The sequence below is a fragment of the Caretta caretta genome, chromosome 24 (genome assembly GCF_965140235.1).
Source record: "Caretta caretta isolate rCarCar2 chromosome 24, rCarCar1.hap1, whole genome shotgun sequence".
Classification (NCBI taxonomy): domain Eukaryota; kingdom Metazoa; phylum Chordata; order Testudines; family Cheloniidae; genus Caretta; species Caretta caretta.
In genome coordinates this window covers 5,274,730-5,291,478 of record NC_134229.1, presented here as the reverse complement: position 1 = coordinate 5,291,478, position 16,749 = coordinate 5,274,730, and the positions used below count along the sequence as shown (strand labels likewise).

The window sequence follows — 16,749 nt, the reverse complement described above, 5'->3', positions numbered from 1 at the left end:
ACTCCACCCCCAGCTACCACGGAACCCTCTGATCCCGACATTCCGTCCCCAGCTGCCACGGAACCCTCTGATCCCGACATTCCGTCCCCAGCTACCACGGAACCCTCTGATCCCGACACTCCACCCCCAGCTGCCACGGAACCCTCTGATCCCGACACTCCACCCCCAGCTGCCACGGAACCCTCTGATCCCGACATTCCGTCCCCAGCTGCCACGGAACCCTCTGATCCCGACATTCCGTCCCCAGCTACCACGGAACCCTCTGATCCCGACATTCCATCCCCAGCTGCCACGGAACCCTCTGATCCCGACATTCCGTCCCCAGCTGCCACGGAACCCTCTGATCCCGACATTCCGTCCCTAGCCCTAGGTGCTGGAACTAGGGGGGCTGGCTGCTGGAGGTGATGCCCCACCCCCGGCTTGAAGCGGTTTCCATCACATACAGGGTTTGCAGTTTGGTTCAGTGGCTCTCAGCCCCCCGCCAGCTCTACAAATTGTTCCAGCAGCAGCCCCCTGTCCCTAGCTGCCAGGCAACCCTCTGATCCCGACTTTCCGAGCGTCTCCTGTGAAAGGGGATCACCCCATCTGTTCTGCCGGCTGTCAGAATCGGAACCCAAAGGAGAGAATGCCACGAGCCTGCCCCACCCCCGCCCCGGTTACCCTCCCCCGCCCTGCACCGGGAGGCTCAGCCCCGCAGCTGCCACTCCGGTCCGAACCTCCCGCGGCTCGCCCAGCCCTGCAAGTTCTCTCCCCGGTCCCCCTCCCGCGCGGGGCTCCCGCTCCCCTGTTGCCCCCACCCCCGGGATCCCCTCCCGCCGGTGGAGGCCGGTCTCCCCCGCGCCCGCTCCCCGGGCCGCAGTTCCCCGCCGGGCCGGCTGGGGGCGCTGCGAGCCGGGCTCTCTCCCCCGCAGCGGCCGGGCGCCGCTCTCCCCACGCCGGCTGCCCCCAGGCTGGCTGGCTGGCTGGCGGGGCGGGCGGCGAAGATGGCGGAGCTGAGCGGCGGCGGCGGCGGCCCGGGCCCCGGCGGGGAGGGCGAGGCGGAGCTGGGCGGCCCCGGGCCCGGGGGGCTCCTCATCCGGGTCACGGTGAAGACCCCCAAGGACAAGGAGGAGATCGTCATCGGGGACGGCGCCTCCGTGCGGGAGGTGAGGCCGGGGGGTGGGGCCGGGGGCCGGGCCGGGCAGGGGGCTGCGGGCGGGAAGTGGGGCTGGGCCGGGCCGGGCCCTGGGGGGGCTGCGGGCGGGCGGGCGGGCGGGCGAAGGAGCCGGGCTGGGCGTGAGGCCGCGGGCGGGGTGAAGGGCCCAGGGCGTGTGAACCTGGGGAGCATTTGGAGGAAAGTGAAAGGGCTGATGGGGGGGGGGGGGATCTGGAGTGGGGGGGAGGTTGGGGGTTAAGGGGCCTGGATCTGGAGTGGGGAGGTTGGGGGGCTGGGTATGGTGTGGAGGGGAGGTTGGGGGGCTGGATCTGGAGTGGGGAGGTTGGGGGGCTGGGTATGGTGTGGAGGGGAGGTTGGGGGGCTGGATCTGGAGTGGGGAGGTTGGGGGGCTGGGTATGGTGTGGAGGGGAGGTTGGGGGGCTGGATCTGGAGTGGGGAGGTTGGGGGGCTGGGTATGGTGTGGAGGGGAGGTTGGGGGGCTGGATCTGGAGTGGGGAGGTTGGGGGGCTGGGTATGGTGTGGAGGGGAGGTTGGGGGGGCTGGATCTGGAGTGGGGAGGTTGGGGGGCTAGGTATGGTGTGGAGGGGAGGTTGGAGGGGGCTGGATCTGGAGTGGGGAGGTTGGGGGGCTGGGTATGGTGTGGAGGGGAGGTTGGAGGGGGCTGGATCTGGAGTGGGTAGGTTGGGGGGCTGGGTATGGTGTGGAGGGGAGGTTGGGGGGGCTGGATCTGGAGAGGTTTGGGTAGGTGGATGGGAGAGAAGGGGATGGACTGAGACATGGGTTGTGGGTGCTTGTAAGCTGAGAGCCAGCATGGCCCACTGAGTGGGACCCAGGGCCCAGTGTGGAATCGCAACTTGGGCAGTGGGGGGAACCCTGGGCTGGGCAGTGAGGTTGGGAGGAGAGTGGCTGGGCTTCCTCTGGGATTGGGGGCGGACAGGGTTTTAGGGCACGGAAGAGCAGGTTGTGAAGGGATTTAAAAGGAACATCCGGTATTGCAGAAACATGTGGTCATGGCCACCAGGGCAAAGTATCCTTGGTGCTGCTTTTGGTAGCAGGGGCCGTGGCAACCCTTGGTTGGATGCTGGTGTAGGATATGGCAGCTGAGCATACGGTGTAGTGGATGTGCTGACTGTAGCAGAGTCCTCGGTGTTAGAATTAGACCTCCACTTCCCCGCATTCAATTCCTAGCGGCCCCTCAGTACAAACAAGGCATTTAGTGAATGTGGAATTCAGAGGAGGGTTTGAGGGACGTGTTTTTAGATGTGTGCCTTGGGTGGCCTCAGGCTTCAGAGCTGTATGTTTGCAGGAGTTGAGCTCAGGGGCTGGGCACCAGTGCAGTGCAGCTGGCTTTTTGAATTTTGAGAACAACGCTTTCCTTTGCGAAGTCTTCCCCCATGGTCTGTGGCTACCAAAAAGCAAAGCTGGGGAATGCCCGCTGGCTGGGCATTAGCCATGCAGTTCTCATTGCAAGGGATAATCCCACTCCGTCCCAAAGAGTAGTTGTCAGCTAGTGTTCTACGATATGGCATGCTGAAAAGGAATATGATGATAGAAGTTAGACCTAGGAAAGACCATTTAGTCTGTTTCCCCTGGCTATTGCAGAATTGTTCCCTGGTTTCTAGACCTGTTTTAAAATCACTCAAGAGCTGGGTTTCCCTTTATGAAATTCAAATGAGCAGAGAGACAAAAAAGTTGTAGACATTCAGAGGATAAACAATGTCTTTGGATGAGATCAAAAAGGGACAACTGGTCTAGCTTTGTCAGCCCTCGTTTCTCATTGAGGTAATTGCGCTGTGGCTCCCTCCCTGCCTCTTCCCCAAACTTGAGTTGCACTTCCCAGATGGATACAGGATTCTTGTTCCTGTTAAATAGCTCAGGCAGAGACTCTATAGATATGTCAGCTGTTGGTAGTGGCTGTGTAGTGAGTGTGATGTTCTGCTGCAGACGCTTAGACATTTTAAAATCTCTGCGTTCAGTCCTTTGCCTGCAAAAAGAATTAGATACGTTTCTGGAGGATAGGTCCATCAATGGCTATTAGTCAAGATGGTCAGGGATGCAACCCCATGCTCTGTGTCCTCAGACACTAACTGCCAGAAGCTGGGAGTGGACGAAGGGGATGGATCACTTGATAATTGCCCTGTTCTGTTCATTCTCTCTGAAGTATCTGGGATCGGCGGCTGTCAGAAGACACGATACGGGCTAGATGGACCATTGGTATGACCCAGTGTGGCTGTTCTTATATCGTCTTGTTGTCTGTTTTCCAGTTCAAAGAAGAGATTTCCAGGAGGTTTAAAGCCAAACAGGATCAGCTGGTTCTGATCTTTGCTGGAAAGATCCTGAAGGATGGAGACACTTTGAATCAACACGGGATCAAAGACGGGCTGACTGTGCATTTGGTCATTAAGACTCCACAGAAGTAAGAAATCATTCCTTCCTGCTGCTGTCAGAAACTTACTTTGTGAGGAAAGTATGTTAGAAAGGCAGTGTTTTTTCCAGTGGCTAAAGCAGGGTACCAGGAGTCAGAGCTCATGGGTTCAATTTCTGGCTCTGTGGTGGTGCTTGATCTTATGTTTAGAGAAGGGGAACTGGGATTAGGACTCGTGGGTTCTGTTCCCCTTTGTGACACTGCGTGTAAGTCATTTAACCTATTTTTGCCTCATTTTAGCCATCTGTAGAATGGTTATTCCTGCTACTTGGGGTTTGAGCTTTCATCACTATAATTATCATGTAGAACTTTACATTTGAAGAGAATTTACGATTTATAGGTGTTAGTTAATGCTTGCGCCATCCCAGGCAAGTAGGTATCACCCCCGCTTTACAGATGGAGAGACTGACAGAGGTTAAGTGACTTTCCTAAAGCCAGACATAGTGTCAGCATTGATGCCAAGGACCAGACCCCAGCTGTCCTGACTCCTGTTCCTTGACCTTTAGTTCGTGCAGTCTCAAGTGCTTTGAGATCTGTTGATGAGAGAAATGCAGTGAGTACAAAGCTTTAACCACAGTACATAGTTCGAGCAGCTAAGAAACACATATGAAAATCAACATATCAGATGCTACCAGATGAAACTTAAGTAAATGTCCTAGATGTCAAATGGTTCCAAGAGCAGTTGCTGCATTGTCGATGTGAACACGTGGTTTTGCTTTCTAAATGCCCTTCGCAACAATTTTGTGGGTTCCCATTGCTGCCTGAGCAGCCGTGTGCTGGTGAACAAACAGGGCTGCGTCTCTTTGTGAAGCTGCATTGCCCCCTTGGGAGTCCTTGCTCACTGGCTTATTAAAGATCAGTGTTTTTTTTTAAAGAAGCATGGGTATTGTCAGCCATTGCAGAAGGACCATATGCTAAATTCTGCATTTCTGTGAGGAGTGGTAGGTTGATGCCGTTTACTGCTGTCTTTGCAGTGCTCTCAGACTATTTCAGAGGGAACAGTAAACATCTGGCCAGTGTCATTCATTTTATTCTGTGTGATGGTCATTGGTAAAGGTGCTATAGTGCTTATTGCAAACATTACAGCTTCTTCCTGTGCAGAGAGGATCAAGTGATCTCTATCCAACTACCCCTCTTCCTTTTTTTTTTTTAAACTTCCTATTTCCCATCCGCTTTGCTTCCTACCCTGCCTTGCCTCCCTCTGAGTGAGGGCTGATTTCCAGCAGCAGTCAGATGACTCTGTAAAGTGATTGGGGATTAAAAGGTGCTCTGTACCAGTTTAAAAACACACATCTGACAGTTCCTACCCTCCCAGCAGCCTTGAGCTTGCTACCTAGGGAGTTATGTATCTAGGTCTGGTTCTGCTAGGTCTCTGAATCCAGTGTCTTATAACAGCTGGCTAAGCCCCCTCTGTTTCAGCTGCTTTTGTTTGAGTGGCAGGAAATGAGATGCCTAATAAACAGAGGTAGATGGCAGCACAGGGAGCTTTTGGAGGGCTGTGTGGAGAAGGACTCTACAGATAGTTTATCTCTAAGTAGCTGGCCAGTTTGGCATTCTTTAAAAGAGAATGGCTATCTCTGCAAGCTTCAAGCCTCTGATCTCTAGAAGGGGGATGAGTCCAGATTACTTTTTCCTGGTCTGATCACTCCCCTCCCCCATTCTCAGATGTTCCCAGAATATTTTTGTCTTAAAAATCTGCATTCATGTTTGCTCAGCTCAAGTGGCATCATTTGGCATCCACATGATTGAGTCACTTCCCAGCATACCTTGTTAAAGCGCAAAGCTTGCAGCAGCTGGAAATCTAGTCAATTGAAGAAAGTTCAAAGTAGTTTCAAGTTTGGCCCTGCATCCCTGTGTTGATTTTTGTGCCTCTGTAGATTTTCCTATTTTAAAAGATATTTCTTTCTCCTGCTGCTGTTAAGGACCCAAACAAAGAGGGGAAACCAGACACTGAGCCCTGTCAAATGCGCAAAGTTAAAGCCCAAGCAGTAGTGAAGCCTTTCCCCCTAATCTTGTAGTTATAACTGTAGCCCTGCAAACACTTGTGCATCTTAACCGTAGCCTTGACTTCAGCAGGATCGCTCATGTGCTTAAAGTTAAACACGTGTATAAGTGTTTGTGTAATTCACTGGTGGGTGTATGTTTCAGGTACCCGTTTGTGCCAGTCCACAGAGGATATGGCTTGTTACAGCCCCATTTTTACAGAGCTTTAGCAGCTCATGCTGTTAGCTCTGCTGGTCCCTGGTTCAGTCCTGGAGTGTCAGCCAAGATGGTGGCTGTCACATTTGCAGGATGGGGGCTGTAGTTGTCTTCAGTTGATTTTAACCAGCATAGTAGGTTTAAGAGAAAATCAGACAGTGTAAGTTGACTGTATATATTTAGCAATCAAAACACAGGTAACTAAACAATGTAATATTAAACATTAAAGTCTGTGACTTGTTAAACCAAAATGGGAAACAAACTAGAGAATATTTAATATTAGAGACATTGCCAGAGTTCAGTATATATATGCTAAAAAACAAATTCTTTCCTTGATAAAGACTTCAGTTATTGAATCTGAAATGATTTTTAAAATTAACGTCAGTGACATATTTGCTTTTGCCTAGCTTGGAGAATGAAGATGAGTTAATTATGCTTGTTTGTAATCCACTGTCAGTTGAAACCTCTCATGCACTAGCCCAATAATGTTGGGGTTGTAAACACTCCAGGGGAGTTTAAAAAGAGAAACATGGGGAAAAAAATCATGGTTCTAAGCTAACAGTTCAAGTTGGCTCTGCAGATGAAAGGCATTACAGAAAAGCAAATGATTATTATTTACCCCTTGCAGTAAGCATGGTTTAACGTGCTGAGGTTTCCAATGAGGCAGTAGGAGGCTTTTCCTGCTTGGAATGAACTGCTGCTGGGTATTATTGAGGCCAATAGCTTAGCATGATTCAAGAAGGCGTTAGACTTCATTCAGAATAAAACTAGTGCCTCCATTACACTGGCCAGGGATGTTGTAGATCATTGCAGACGCCTTGTCACCAGCTGGGGATGCGGGATGGGGGGGGTGTTTGAAAGAACACACACAAGGCTGGATGGAAGCATCCAGAGCAGATGTCCCATTGATCTGACATGGCTATTCCGAAGTTCCTCTTATGAGCTGCAGGTGGTGCTATTTAGATTACTGAGCCCCAGCTGTGACCTGTTTTTTTTTTTTGTAGGGTTCAAGATCCTGCAGCTGCTTCTGCCCCTGCCCCTGCCGCTCCTGCTGCCACCACCGTCCCCACTACAACCCCTTCCTCTCCCGCTGCGCCACCTCAGCCTTCCACCTCCAGCAGCGCCCTCTCTGACACTGGGAGCAGCAGCAGGCGGAGCAGCGGAGCAGGGACCACGGCAGGTGCCGGAGATGGAGCACCCAGCAACGCTGCATCCATCCTCTGTAGGTGACAACTTTGCTTTCTTGGCATCCCAGTGCCTATTCTGTGAAGGGAGAGTTGCCCAGTGGTTAAAGGAATGGGGCCATGCGTTAGGACTTCTGGATCCTATTCTTGAGTCTGCCACTTGCTGGCTGACCTTGGGCAAGTCACTTCTCCACTCTGTGCCTCAGTGTCCCCATCTGTAAAATGGAGCTAATAGTACTGCCCTCCTTTGTAAAGCACCTGGAGGTCTGTGGATAAGAAGCTTTCTGTCAGATCCGGCTGTTACAGAACTGGAAGGTGGTGGTATTAGCAATGAAGTATCATTGGGTTGCAGTGGATAGAATTCAGCCAACCCCCTCTCCACCCCCTTTCTTTCCGGTTGCAGATAACTGCATTAACTGGCATGCGTCTCTCTCCATGGCTTGTTCCCTCTCTAGCTGGCTTTGGTGGCGTCACTGGGCTCGGCAGCCTCGGGATGGGTTCCGCCAATTTCATGGAGCTCCAGCAGCAGATGCAACGGCAATTGATGTCCAACCCAGAGATGCTCTCTCAGATTATGGAGAACCCCCTTGTGCAGAACATGATGTCCAACCCCGACCTCATGAGACAGATGATCATGGCCAATCCCCAGATGCAGCAGCTGATGGAACGAAACCCTGAGATAAGCCACATGCTGAACAACCCCGAGCTCATGAGACAGGTGGGTGAGAGAGTTTACACCTGGGAGCCTGTTTCAGGTGCCTCTGAGATCATCAGCACGGACTCCCCAGCTTCTTGCTTCTCTTTGGTCCCTCTGCATTGGTGTCTGTTCTGTAAAGGGAGTGAGTGGAGTCCAGATCCAGTTGATTCAGAGATCAGATTCTTTATCTACCTGCTGCAGGGTCCTCCCAGACACACAGCAGTCTGTGTGTAAACTCATGCATGTTGTGTGAACCACAGTCATACACCAATGTGCTTCCAATCTTTCTACCTGTGTCAGTGCTGCTGAATAGACCACATGCATAGAGGCAAAAAGGATCTTCAGAGCTGCCCAAAGTACACTATAGAAGGGACACTGGCCCCTGTTCTATTGCAGGGACCAGAAGCAAAAGGCGTTGCTTTCCATAGGAATTAGAGATGGCAGAGAAAGATCTCATGGTCCATCTCCCACTGCCAGTGTAGGATTGTTCTCTACGGTGTGTTCTTCAGGGCAGCTCATTTCATTATTTTATTACCGTAGTGCCTAAAAGCCCCAGTCCTGTATCAGAACCCTCTGATCCTAGGTCTGCACAAGCACAGACCAAAAGACAATCTAAGTATTAGACAAGAGACAACAGATGGAGTCAGACGGGAACACCACGAAGCAATGAGAACTCTAGTTTTAAATACGGCAAGCGGCAAGACTTCCATCATGTTCCTTGGGAGAAGAAGAGATCTCATTGTCGGCAAATGTTTCTTGGTATGCGGCCCGATGTTTTCTATGCCCAGTTTCAATCTGTTACTCCTCGTCTTACCCCTGCTTGGGCCATGCTAACCAATTCTTAGCTCCCAAACTCCCAGTGAATTGTCACTGTGTTAGATGGACTAAATCGTCTTGTGAATGATCTGTGCTTTGTTTCTTTGAGTTGGAGCAGGACTTTCAGATAGGTTCTGCCTTTCTGGGGAGATCTGGAGGACCTGTTGGAGGTCTGGAGCCACAAGATGATTTTATTTTTACTGAAATGTGAGGGAATTATCTTCTCGTCAATCCTTGGACAATTTTCAAATGCAGTCCATCCCAAGGATGTTAGCCAGGTGTTCGTGCAGGTGACTTGATCTTGCATAGAAACTACATGATCCTAACCAGCTGAACTGAGATAGTAAAAAAAGCAAGGCATCATAGCTTAGCAGTGATAGCAGGGAACTTGAGGGGCTAAGATCCTGGGTCCTCTTCCCTTGCTGTGCATTATCTTGGACAAATGATTTCCGTTCTCTGTCTGTAAAATGGGTTTATTTATGCTTTTCTTCCAGGAGATCAAGACTTATTTTTTTCAGTGCTTGGATGTAAAACAGTGGGGTACTGCTGGGGGCTGTGTCACCCGTAGTTCAATTCGCTGGACTCTTTTTGTGGTGTAAACAGGCCTGATCTCCCCTAAATTCTTCTCTTTCCCCCAGACAATGGAATTGGCCCGCAACCCCGCCATGATGCAGGAGATGATGCGGAACCAGGACCGAGCTTTGAGTAACCTAGAGAGCATCCCAGGAGGATACAATGCCCTGCGCCGGATGTACACCGACATCCAGGAGCCCATGTTTAGCGCAGCTAGGGAGCAGGTATGACGCACTCCTGCTCCAGTTGGGGTAGATTGGTGGGTCTTATCCCCCCTGTCTGCAGGTGGTGGTAGAGCTATTTTGTCCAACTGTCTGTGTGGTCTGGGGCAGATTCCTCAACAGGGAAACTGCACAGAGGGTGTCGCAAGTCCTGGTGAATGTGATCTGTGCTCCGTGTTTTCCACCGGCACCTGCAGAAGAGGCAGGGTGGTTAAGGCACTAGCCTAAGACTTGAGAAACCTGGGTTCAATTTCCTGCTTGCCACAGACTCCCTGTATGACCTTGGACAAGTCACTTATCCTCTTTGTGCCTCAGGGAAAACCGAGTAGAATAGCACTGCCCAGTGAGGCTGAACGCATTAAAGGTTGTGAAACGCTTTGGGCTCTGCTGGTGAAAAGTGCTATATAAGAGCCTGGTATTCTTGTGCGCTGGTGGGTTTAGTCTGATCCTCTCCTTTACAGTGTCTGATTCAGTGATCTCTCTCTTTCTAGTTTGGCAACAATCCTTTCTCATCCTTGGCTGGGAACTCCGACAGTTCGAGCTCCCAGCCTTTACGGACGGAAAATAGAGAGCCTTTACCCAACCCCTGGAGCCCCACGCCACCTGCCTCCCAAGCCCAGGTACCCAGCAGCGAAGGGAGTACCGGATCAACAACAACCCAAAGCACACCCACTGTATCCAATCCCTTTGGGATCAGCGCTGCCAGCCTGGGGACTGGTACGTACTCAGGAGCGAGGTGCTGGTGACAGAACAAACCAATCAGATGTAGATGGCATCAGATTACTTCCAGCATTTATATGTTTCTGTAGCTGCTGAGTTAATCAGATTGGCCATTCTGGCCCTGTGGCAAACTAGAATGGGTTATTCCTCATGTGCCTGACCAAGGGCTGCATTGGGAGCTCAGGTGCATTGGGGTTCTCCATGTGCACGGGATGAGCAGCTCTAGGGGGAGGCCATGGAGACAAAGTAGTCCCTGCCTGGCTGCTCAAGATGGAGCATTGAATTCTGGGATTTGTAGTCTCCCTGGGCTGCTGCTGTTTAAGATGAGGGTATTTCCATGTATTGGTCTAGTCCATCCCTGGTTTATTTACTTACCCGGCCTGAAAAGGGTTAACGGCTATTCTGCTGGATTTCCTCTCCAGCATCCACATCCCCATGTCCCACTGGAAAATCTCAAATCGTCAGGAGCATGTGTTGACTTACCCTCTGACCCTTTCTCTTACGAAGACCAGCTGGTGAGAAATGAACATCAAGATTGCTCAGTGTTGCTGTGTTCCACCTTCTACCAACACTAAATTCAGACACGGCCTCCATCTTCTCTGTGCTTCGTGTTTGATTTTAGCTCCTGTGTAGCTGCGGTCAGGCTCGTAAGTTTTGCTCTCTCCCGTATTGCTGCAGGGATGTTTAACAGCCCAGAGATGCAGGGCCTCCTGCAGCAAATTTCGGAGAACCCCCAGCTGATGCAGAACATGATCTCTGCCCCTTACATGCGCAGTATGATGCAGACTCTCTCCCAGAACCCAGACTTCGCAGCACAGGTAAAAAATATAGCAGCATCTTCCTCTGTCAGATACAAGCCTTGGGTCCTAGCACGGACGCGGGCGTTCTGTCACCATAGCATGAGGCGCTGCTCATTTTAAGGAAGCAGAATTCTGGTAGACCAGGCTCAGAGCTCTGTTGTGCTTCTTAGTAGTATGAGCCCAACCACGGGACTGAGATCCCAGACGAGCGAAGTCTTCTGCATAGCCACACAGTGTGTACAACCCGGACAGAGGGAGGGCCGGCACCAGCCTGACTGCGCTGTCTTCCTGACCTGGGTGGGATGAGAGGGGGAATTCAGATTCCCGTGGCCCATTCAGTACTCAGCCCCTCTGCTCAGACTGCCAGCAAAGGTGGGGTCAGCCGGTGCTAGTGGCTACTGGGAGTCAGACGCACCTGGCTTGAGAGCCTCCAGCTCTTCTGGGTGACAGCTTCCGGTGGCTGCCATGCTGGCCTGCATTTGGATTTGGATCAGGGTGGGGGTGGGGAAGGCTGTGCATCTCAGCACCCCGGAGCTGTGCAGTCCTCTCTAAAGGAACCGCGCGGGGTCTTCACTGAAAAGCACTCCCACCCTTTCTGCTGGCTGCTGCTCCCATTCATCTCTAAAGGCAGGATCAGGCTGTCTGTCAATTCCTGTTGGAAGTGAAACATACCAAAGCCACCGGTGGCAAGGATTGTTAAGGACCTAGTTAACGTGTTCTGTGGAACTAGGCCAGGAAGACAGTTTAATAACCCCATCGACTCATGCTGTGTGTGCTGTCTCCTGGCAGATGATGGTAAATGTCCCGCTCTTTGCCGGAAACCCGCAGCTTCAGGAGCAGCTACGGCTTCAGCTCCCTGTCTTTCTGCAGCAGGTAAGGAGTCTCGTCCCTTGCTCTGTGCTGGCCATCCTTCGGTCCAGAACTGTCCCATGGCTTTCGCAGCAGGGAAAGCCTTTGGTCTTTCATTCAAAGGCTCGCAGGAAGTGCACAGTCCTATTCGGGCTGGGCTGTGATGCTGAAAGAACAGAGACTTTGCCTTGGTAGGTGATGCAACTAAGGCATAGAGAGCTGAAGGAGAAATAGATCCAGGAATCCACTCTCTTGCTGTAGCTACTAGATGCCGCTGTGTCCCACTGGATGATGATCCCTAGGGCTCATGTTTAAAGGGCTTTGTCTGGCCAGGGCCCTCCTGCCTCTAATGCAGATCTTTGACTGAAGGAAACTCTGGATCTTTGGTAACAGTTGAATTTTACCTTCCTTGTTTCTCAGATGCAGAACCCAGACTCCCTCTCAATCCTGACGAACCCCCGAGCCATGCAGGCACTCCTCCAGATCCAGCAGGGACTCCAGACGCTGCAAACGGAGGCCCCGGGACTAGTGCCAAGGTAAGGAGTCCTTAGATCAGAATCAGACCTGCAAAACTTGTAGTGCAGGTCTGCCTTGGGAGAGCCCTGGCAAATCCCCAGCTACTTTCCAGCACAGCTGTGTGCAGCCTCTGGCGAATTAGCTTTTCCTTCTGCCTGCTCACACTCCCCCTGCTGCTCTCTTCCAGGAATTACAAGAGCCCCCTTCTGATCTGCAGTACAGAGTACTTAATATCGCCCGAATTTAGCACTGGGGAAAGGTTTGAGATGCACAGCCCTGGAGACGGATAGGTACATTGGGGTAAATAATCCTGCCAGCGCCCCTTAGTCCTGCCCTAGGGTGAGGATTCCCTGTGTGGGTGAGGGTGGAGTTCAGTCTTCACAACCCCTTTAGTTCTTGTCCTCCGCCCAGATTGCCAGGAAGGGAACCTGATAATCCCAGTTCTTCATGGTCTAGTGATGTAGGTACCTGCTCAATAGGACCAGGACTGGGACCAACCAGGTCATTTCACAGAGGCCATGGAACAGCTGTCCCATGATAATGGCAGCCAGTTGCTCCTGCCCTTGGCTGGATTCAAACTGGCGACTTAGAAAAAGCTCCACACCCCATTACTAGAATGCTTGTACCATGCAATCCCAGAGAGACAGGCAGGGGCAACCTTGTAGCATCTCCTGCAGCGAGCATTCTGATTTCTTTCTCAGCCTCGGTTCCTTTGGAATGCCTCGAATTCCCCCACCCTCCGCAGGAGGAAGCACAATCCCAGAGAACCCCATATCCTCCACTTCGACGCCTGCCAGTGCCTCTCCAGCAGGGGGCAGTAACCCGCAACAGCAGCTCATGCAGCAGATGATCCAACTCTTGGCCGGAGGAAACTCTCAAGTACGTAATGCGCAACCTGGTTGTATCCATGCAGCGGGGATTCTCCCAGTACCATATGATCATCAAGGCTGTTGTCATAAGCCAGGTGGTCATTAGTTCAGCCCATTAACGGCAAGCTGCATGATAAATATTGTAGGAGATTAGGAGCCAAACTGCAATACTCCCTGTGAACATTGACCCAATAATAGTCCCTTGAATACTGCATGCAGATGTGGTCGCCACATCTCAAAAAAGATGTATTGGAATTGGAAAAGGTTCAGAAAAGGGTAACAAAAATTATTAGGGGTGTGGAACGGCGTCCGTATGAGGAGTGATTAATCAGACAGGGACTTTCCAGCTTGGAAAAGAGACGACTAACGGGGCATATGACAGAGGTCTATACAATCATGCCTGGTGTGGAGAAAGTAAATAAGGAAGTGCTATTTGCTCCTTCTTGTAACACAAGAACTAGGGGTAATCAAATGAAATGAATAGGCAGCAGGTTTAAAACAAATAAAAGGAAGTATTTCTTCACACAATGAACAGTCGACGTATGGAACTCCTTGCCAGAGGATGTTGTGAAGGCCAAGACTATAGCAGGGTTCAAAAAAGAACTAGATAAGCTCACGGAGGATAGGTCCATTAATGGCTATTAACCAGGATGGGCAGGGATGGTGTCCCTAGCCTCTGTTTGCCAGAAGCTGGGAAAGTGTGATGGGGGATGGATCACTTGATGATTACCTGTTCTGTTCACTCCCTCTGGGGCACCTGGCATTGGCCACTGTCAGAAAACAGGATATTGGGCTAGATTGGCCTTTGGTCTGACCCAGTATGGCAATTCTTATGTTCCCTAGCTCTTATCAGCCATAGATCTCAAAGCATTTCACAAAGCAGGTCAGGATCACTTTCCCCATTTTATAGATGGGGAGCCTGAGGCACGGAGAGGGGCAGTTTGTCCAGGGTCACCCAGCAAGTGCGTGGCAGATCCTGGAAAAGCACCCAAGTCACCTGAGCCCCATTCCCATGCCTTATCCAGTAGGCCACACTGCTCAACACCACAGTGTCGTGCTAGGAGGCATGGTGCCACCTTCCTGAAAACGGCTCATACTGTGCCACCTTTTACATGAATCGGGGGTGTTGCTGGTCACATCCCAACTGGAGACTGCGAGTGCCCACAGCAAGGTTTTCTTGGGCATGGTATTCCCCATCCAACACCGTGCCCTATGAAATGTGCCAGCCCAGGAATGGCTGTATTTCAGCTGGAGCGAAGACATTTTAGCATGTGACGATTACACAGCGTGATCGTGGGGAGGAACTTGGCCTGGTGACTCAAGCACCAGCCTGGAATTCAGGAGACCTGGGTTCTCCTCCCAGTTCTGCCACACAGGCACCATGGGCGAGTCATTTCCTCTGTCTGTGCCTCGAGGATGGATTGGGATGGTGGGGCAAACTCGCCTCTGCCAAAGGGCTTTGAGATCCTCTAATGAAAAGCATCAGATAATGACCAAGGGTTTGCTACCCACAGGAAAGGGTTTGATTGTATATACGTCTACATCTACCAAGGTACTGGTACACTGCAGTGATGGGGGTTGTACAAACCTCTCTCAATTCTTAATAGATTTTAACTGGACAGGATCCTCAGCTGCTGTGCATGAGTACAACTCCATTGCCTTCATTTGAGCTACTCTTGAGAGCTGGCACCTTGACTTCAATGGAGCTACTCCCGTTTACACCAGCTGGGCATCTGGCCCAATCTAAGATCTTTGGTTCCCTTCCCCTGGCAGGTGCAGAGCCCCGAAGTGCGATTCCAACAGCAGCTGGAGCAGCTGAACGCTATGGGCTTCATTAACCGCGAGGCTAACCTCCAAGCGCTCATCGCCACCGGTGGGGACATCAACGCAGCTATTGAGAGACTGTTGGGCTCCCAGCCTTCTTAAACTCAGTCATGCTGTCCCACAGTCATCAAACACCCACCAACACCCACACACAGGGGCCTTTCAGGAAGACCCACCATCATTTTCATATCCTCTGACAGCTGTCCATGTATTTAAAACAAACAAAAATGATACAGCTTCACCCCGACATTCCTACTAAGTTAAGATTTCATGTTGAAATGCTCTTTAACTGGCTTGTGTGTGGACCCCGATTCTCAGCAAGTGGCCACAGAGACTTCAGATGTGTATTTTTCCTAAATATGCCCTCTGTATCTCAGACACTCTTCTCTCTCTAGATGGTAGAGGTGATACTTCTAGTTACTTACCTGAATGATTGTGTTTGAGTAGCTTGATTTTAACTGTACATTATTCCTCCTTCCAGGCAAATATTTAAACCTAGGCTGAGTTTTTCTCCCCAGCATCTTATCAGGAATGAATCAAAAGAGGAACTGAAATGACTTGGATATTTCTGATGTCATTTGTCTTCAAATATTCCCATCAGACGCACTGGGTAGGATTTTCATTTACTCCACTATGGAAGTGTGTAAAGGGGGACTTAACACTGAGTGTAAATTACATTTGCTTTGAAGCTCTCCCCCCCTCCGCCCCGCTGCCAGAGTGGTGTAAACGTGCCTTGATGTGATTGAGAACCAGATCCATCGTCTTATTTTATTTTATTGTTTTCAACCCAAGTTTTGGAAGTAGTGTACCCTGCCAAGGGGAGCTTTCGAGAAGCAGTTTTCTGCCCAAGCATTACAGTTCTCTCGCACTGTAGCCTTGCGGGGGGGGGGGGTGGAGGCGGGGTGGCTCTTGTGTCTCTGCTGTCTGGTTTTTGAAAGTGTAAAAGCAAAACTGAAAGAAAAAAATTAACAAAGATCTTTCCCTCCACTGGAAAATGTTGGAAGGCCTCGTTCTTCTGTGTTTGTATGTCTGCTCTCTAGTTCAGGGGTGCTCAAACCTCACGATGACTCCACCCTCCTGAGGACCAGCGGGGTAGCTTTCCAGGAGCCAGTACAGCTACCTTATTTGCATCTACATTTGCATACCACTCTTATTGAAAAACAAAAAGAAATGCACACAACCATTTGTCTCCCCTTGCTCCACATACCTTTCTGGATGGCCGCAGTTACCCTTTGGGACTCTGTGGTCCTTGAGCGACCTGCAGGCGATCAGATTTTGTCCCTGAGATCATAGAATCATAGAATATAAGGGTTGGAAGGGACCCCAGAAGATCATCTAGTCCAACCCCCTGCTCGACGCAGGACCAAATCCCAGTTAAATCATCAAATGGTGGTGGGTTTTGCATGACCGTCGGCCTGCCTTTTGGGGCAACCTTGCTCTAGTTGTGGTGAGGAGCTTTTTGATGCTGGCCGAGATGCACCAGGAAACCCATGCCAGCAACTTGACTAATGTCAGATGCCGGGGTGACTTGTTAGAAACCTCCCCTGTACTTAGTTTTGAGAGTGTGTAGGACAGGCACAAAGACCTTGTCAGCATCTCCTCTCTAGCAGGTTTAATTTTACCACCTCCCTCTATTGACTGGATCCAAAGCTCACCAAAGGCCAGCGGCACTCTTGCCGCTGACTTCAATGGGCTGTGGGTCAGAACTTCTGGTAGGAAGCAGAACCACCACCCAACGAGTGCCTCTCTTGCCTAGCGTCCTCCAGGGCTGAGGTGATCCTGAAGAGTACGGGTTGTCGGTCAGTTCCATACACAGATGAATACACCTCAGGATCTCAAAGCAACCCACTGGGCTGTGTTGTGATTAATCACAGACTGTTGACTTGGCCTCCAGCTGTTC

General features: G+C 51.0%; 1 protein-coding gene across 1 annotated transcript; it reads left to right on the top strand.

The window, feature by feature from the left end:
- The first annotated feature begins 965 nt into the window (after nucleotides 1–965).
- Nucleotides 966–15,844, top strand: UBQLN4 (ubiquilin 4). Its single transcript, XM_048827813.2, has 11 exons — nucleotides 966–1,145; nucleotides 3,421–3,572; nucleotides 6,785–7,002; nucleotides 7,420–7,682; nucleotides 9,116–9,274; nucleotides 9,763–9,988; nucleotides 10,670–10,809; nucleotides 11,581–11,664; nucleotides 12,061–12,176; nucleotides 12,858–13,035; nucleotides 14,799–15,844. Exons 1-11 carry the CDS (start codon nucleotides 984–986, stop codon nucleotides 14,949–14,951), a joined length of 1,851 nt encoding a protein of 616 aa, XP_048683770.1. The 5' UTR covers nucleotides 966–983; the 3' UTR covers nucleotides 14,952–15,844.
- The last annotated feature ends 905 nt before the right edge of the window (nucleotides 15,845–16,749 follow it).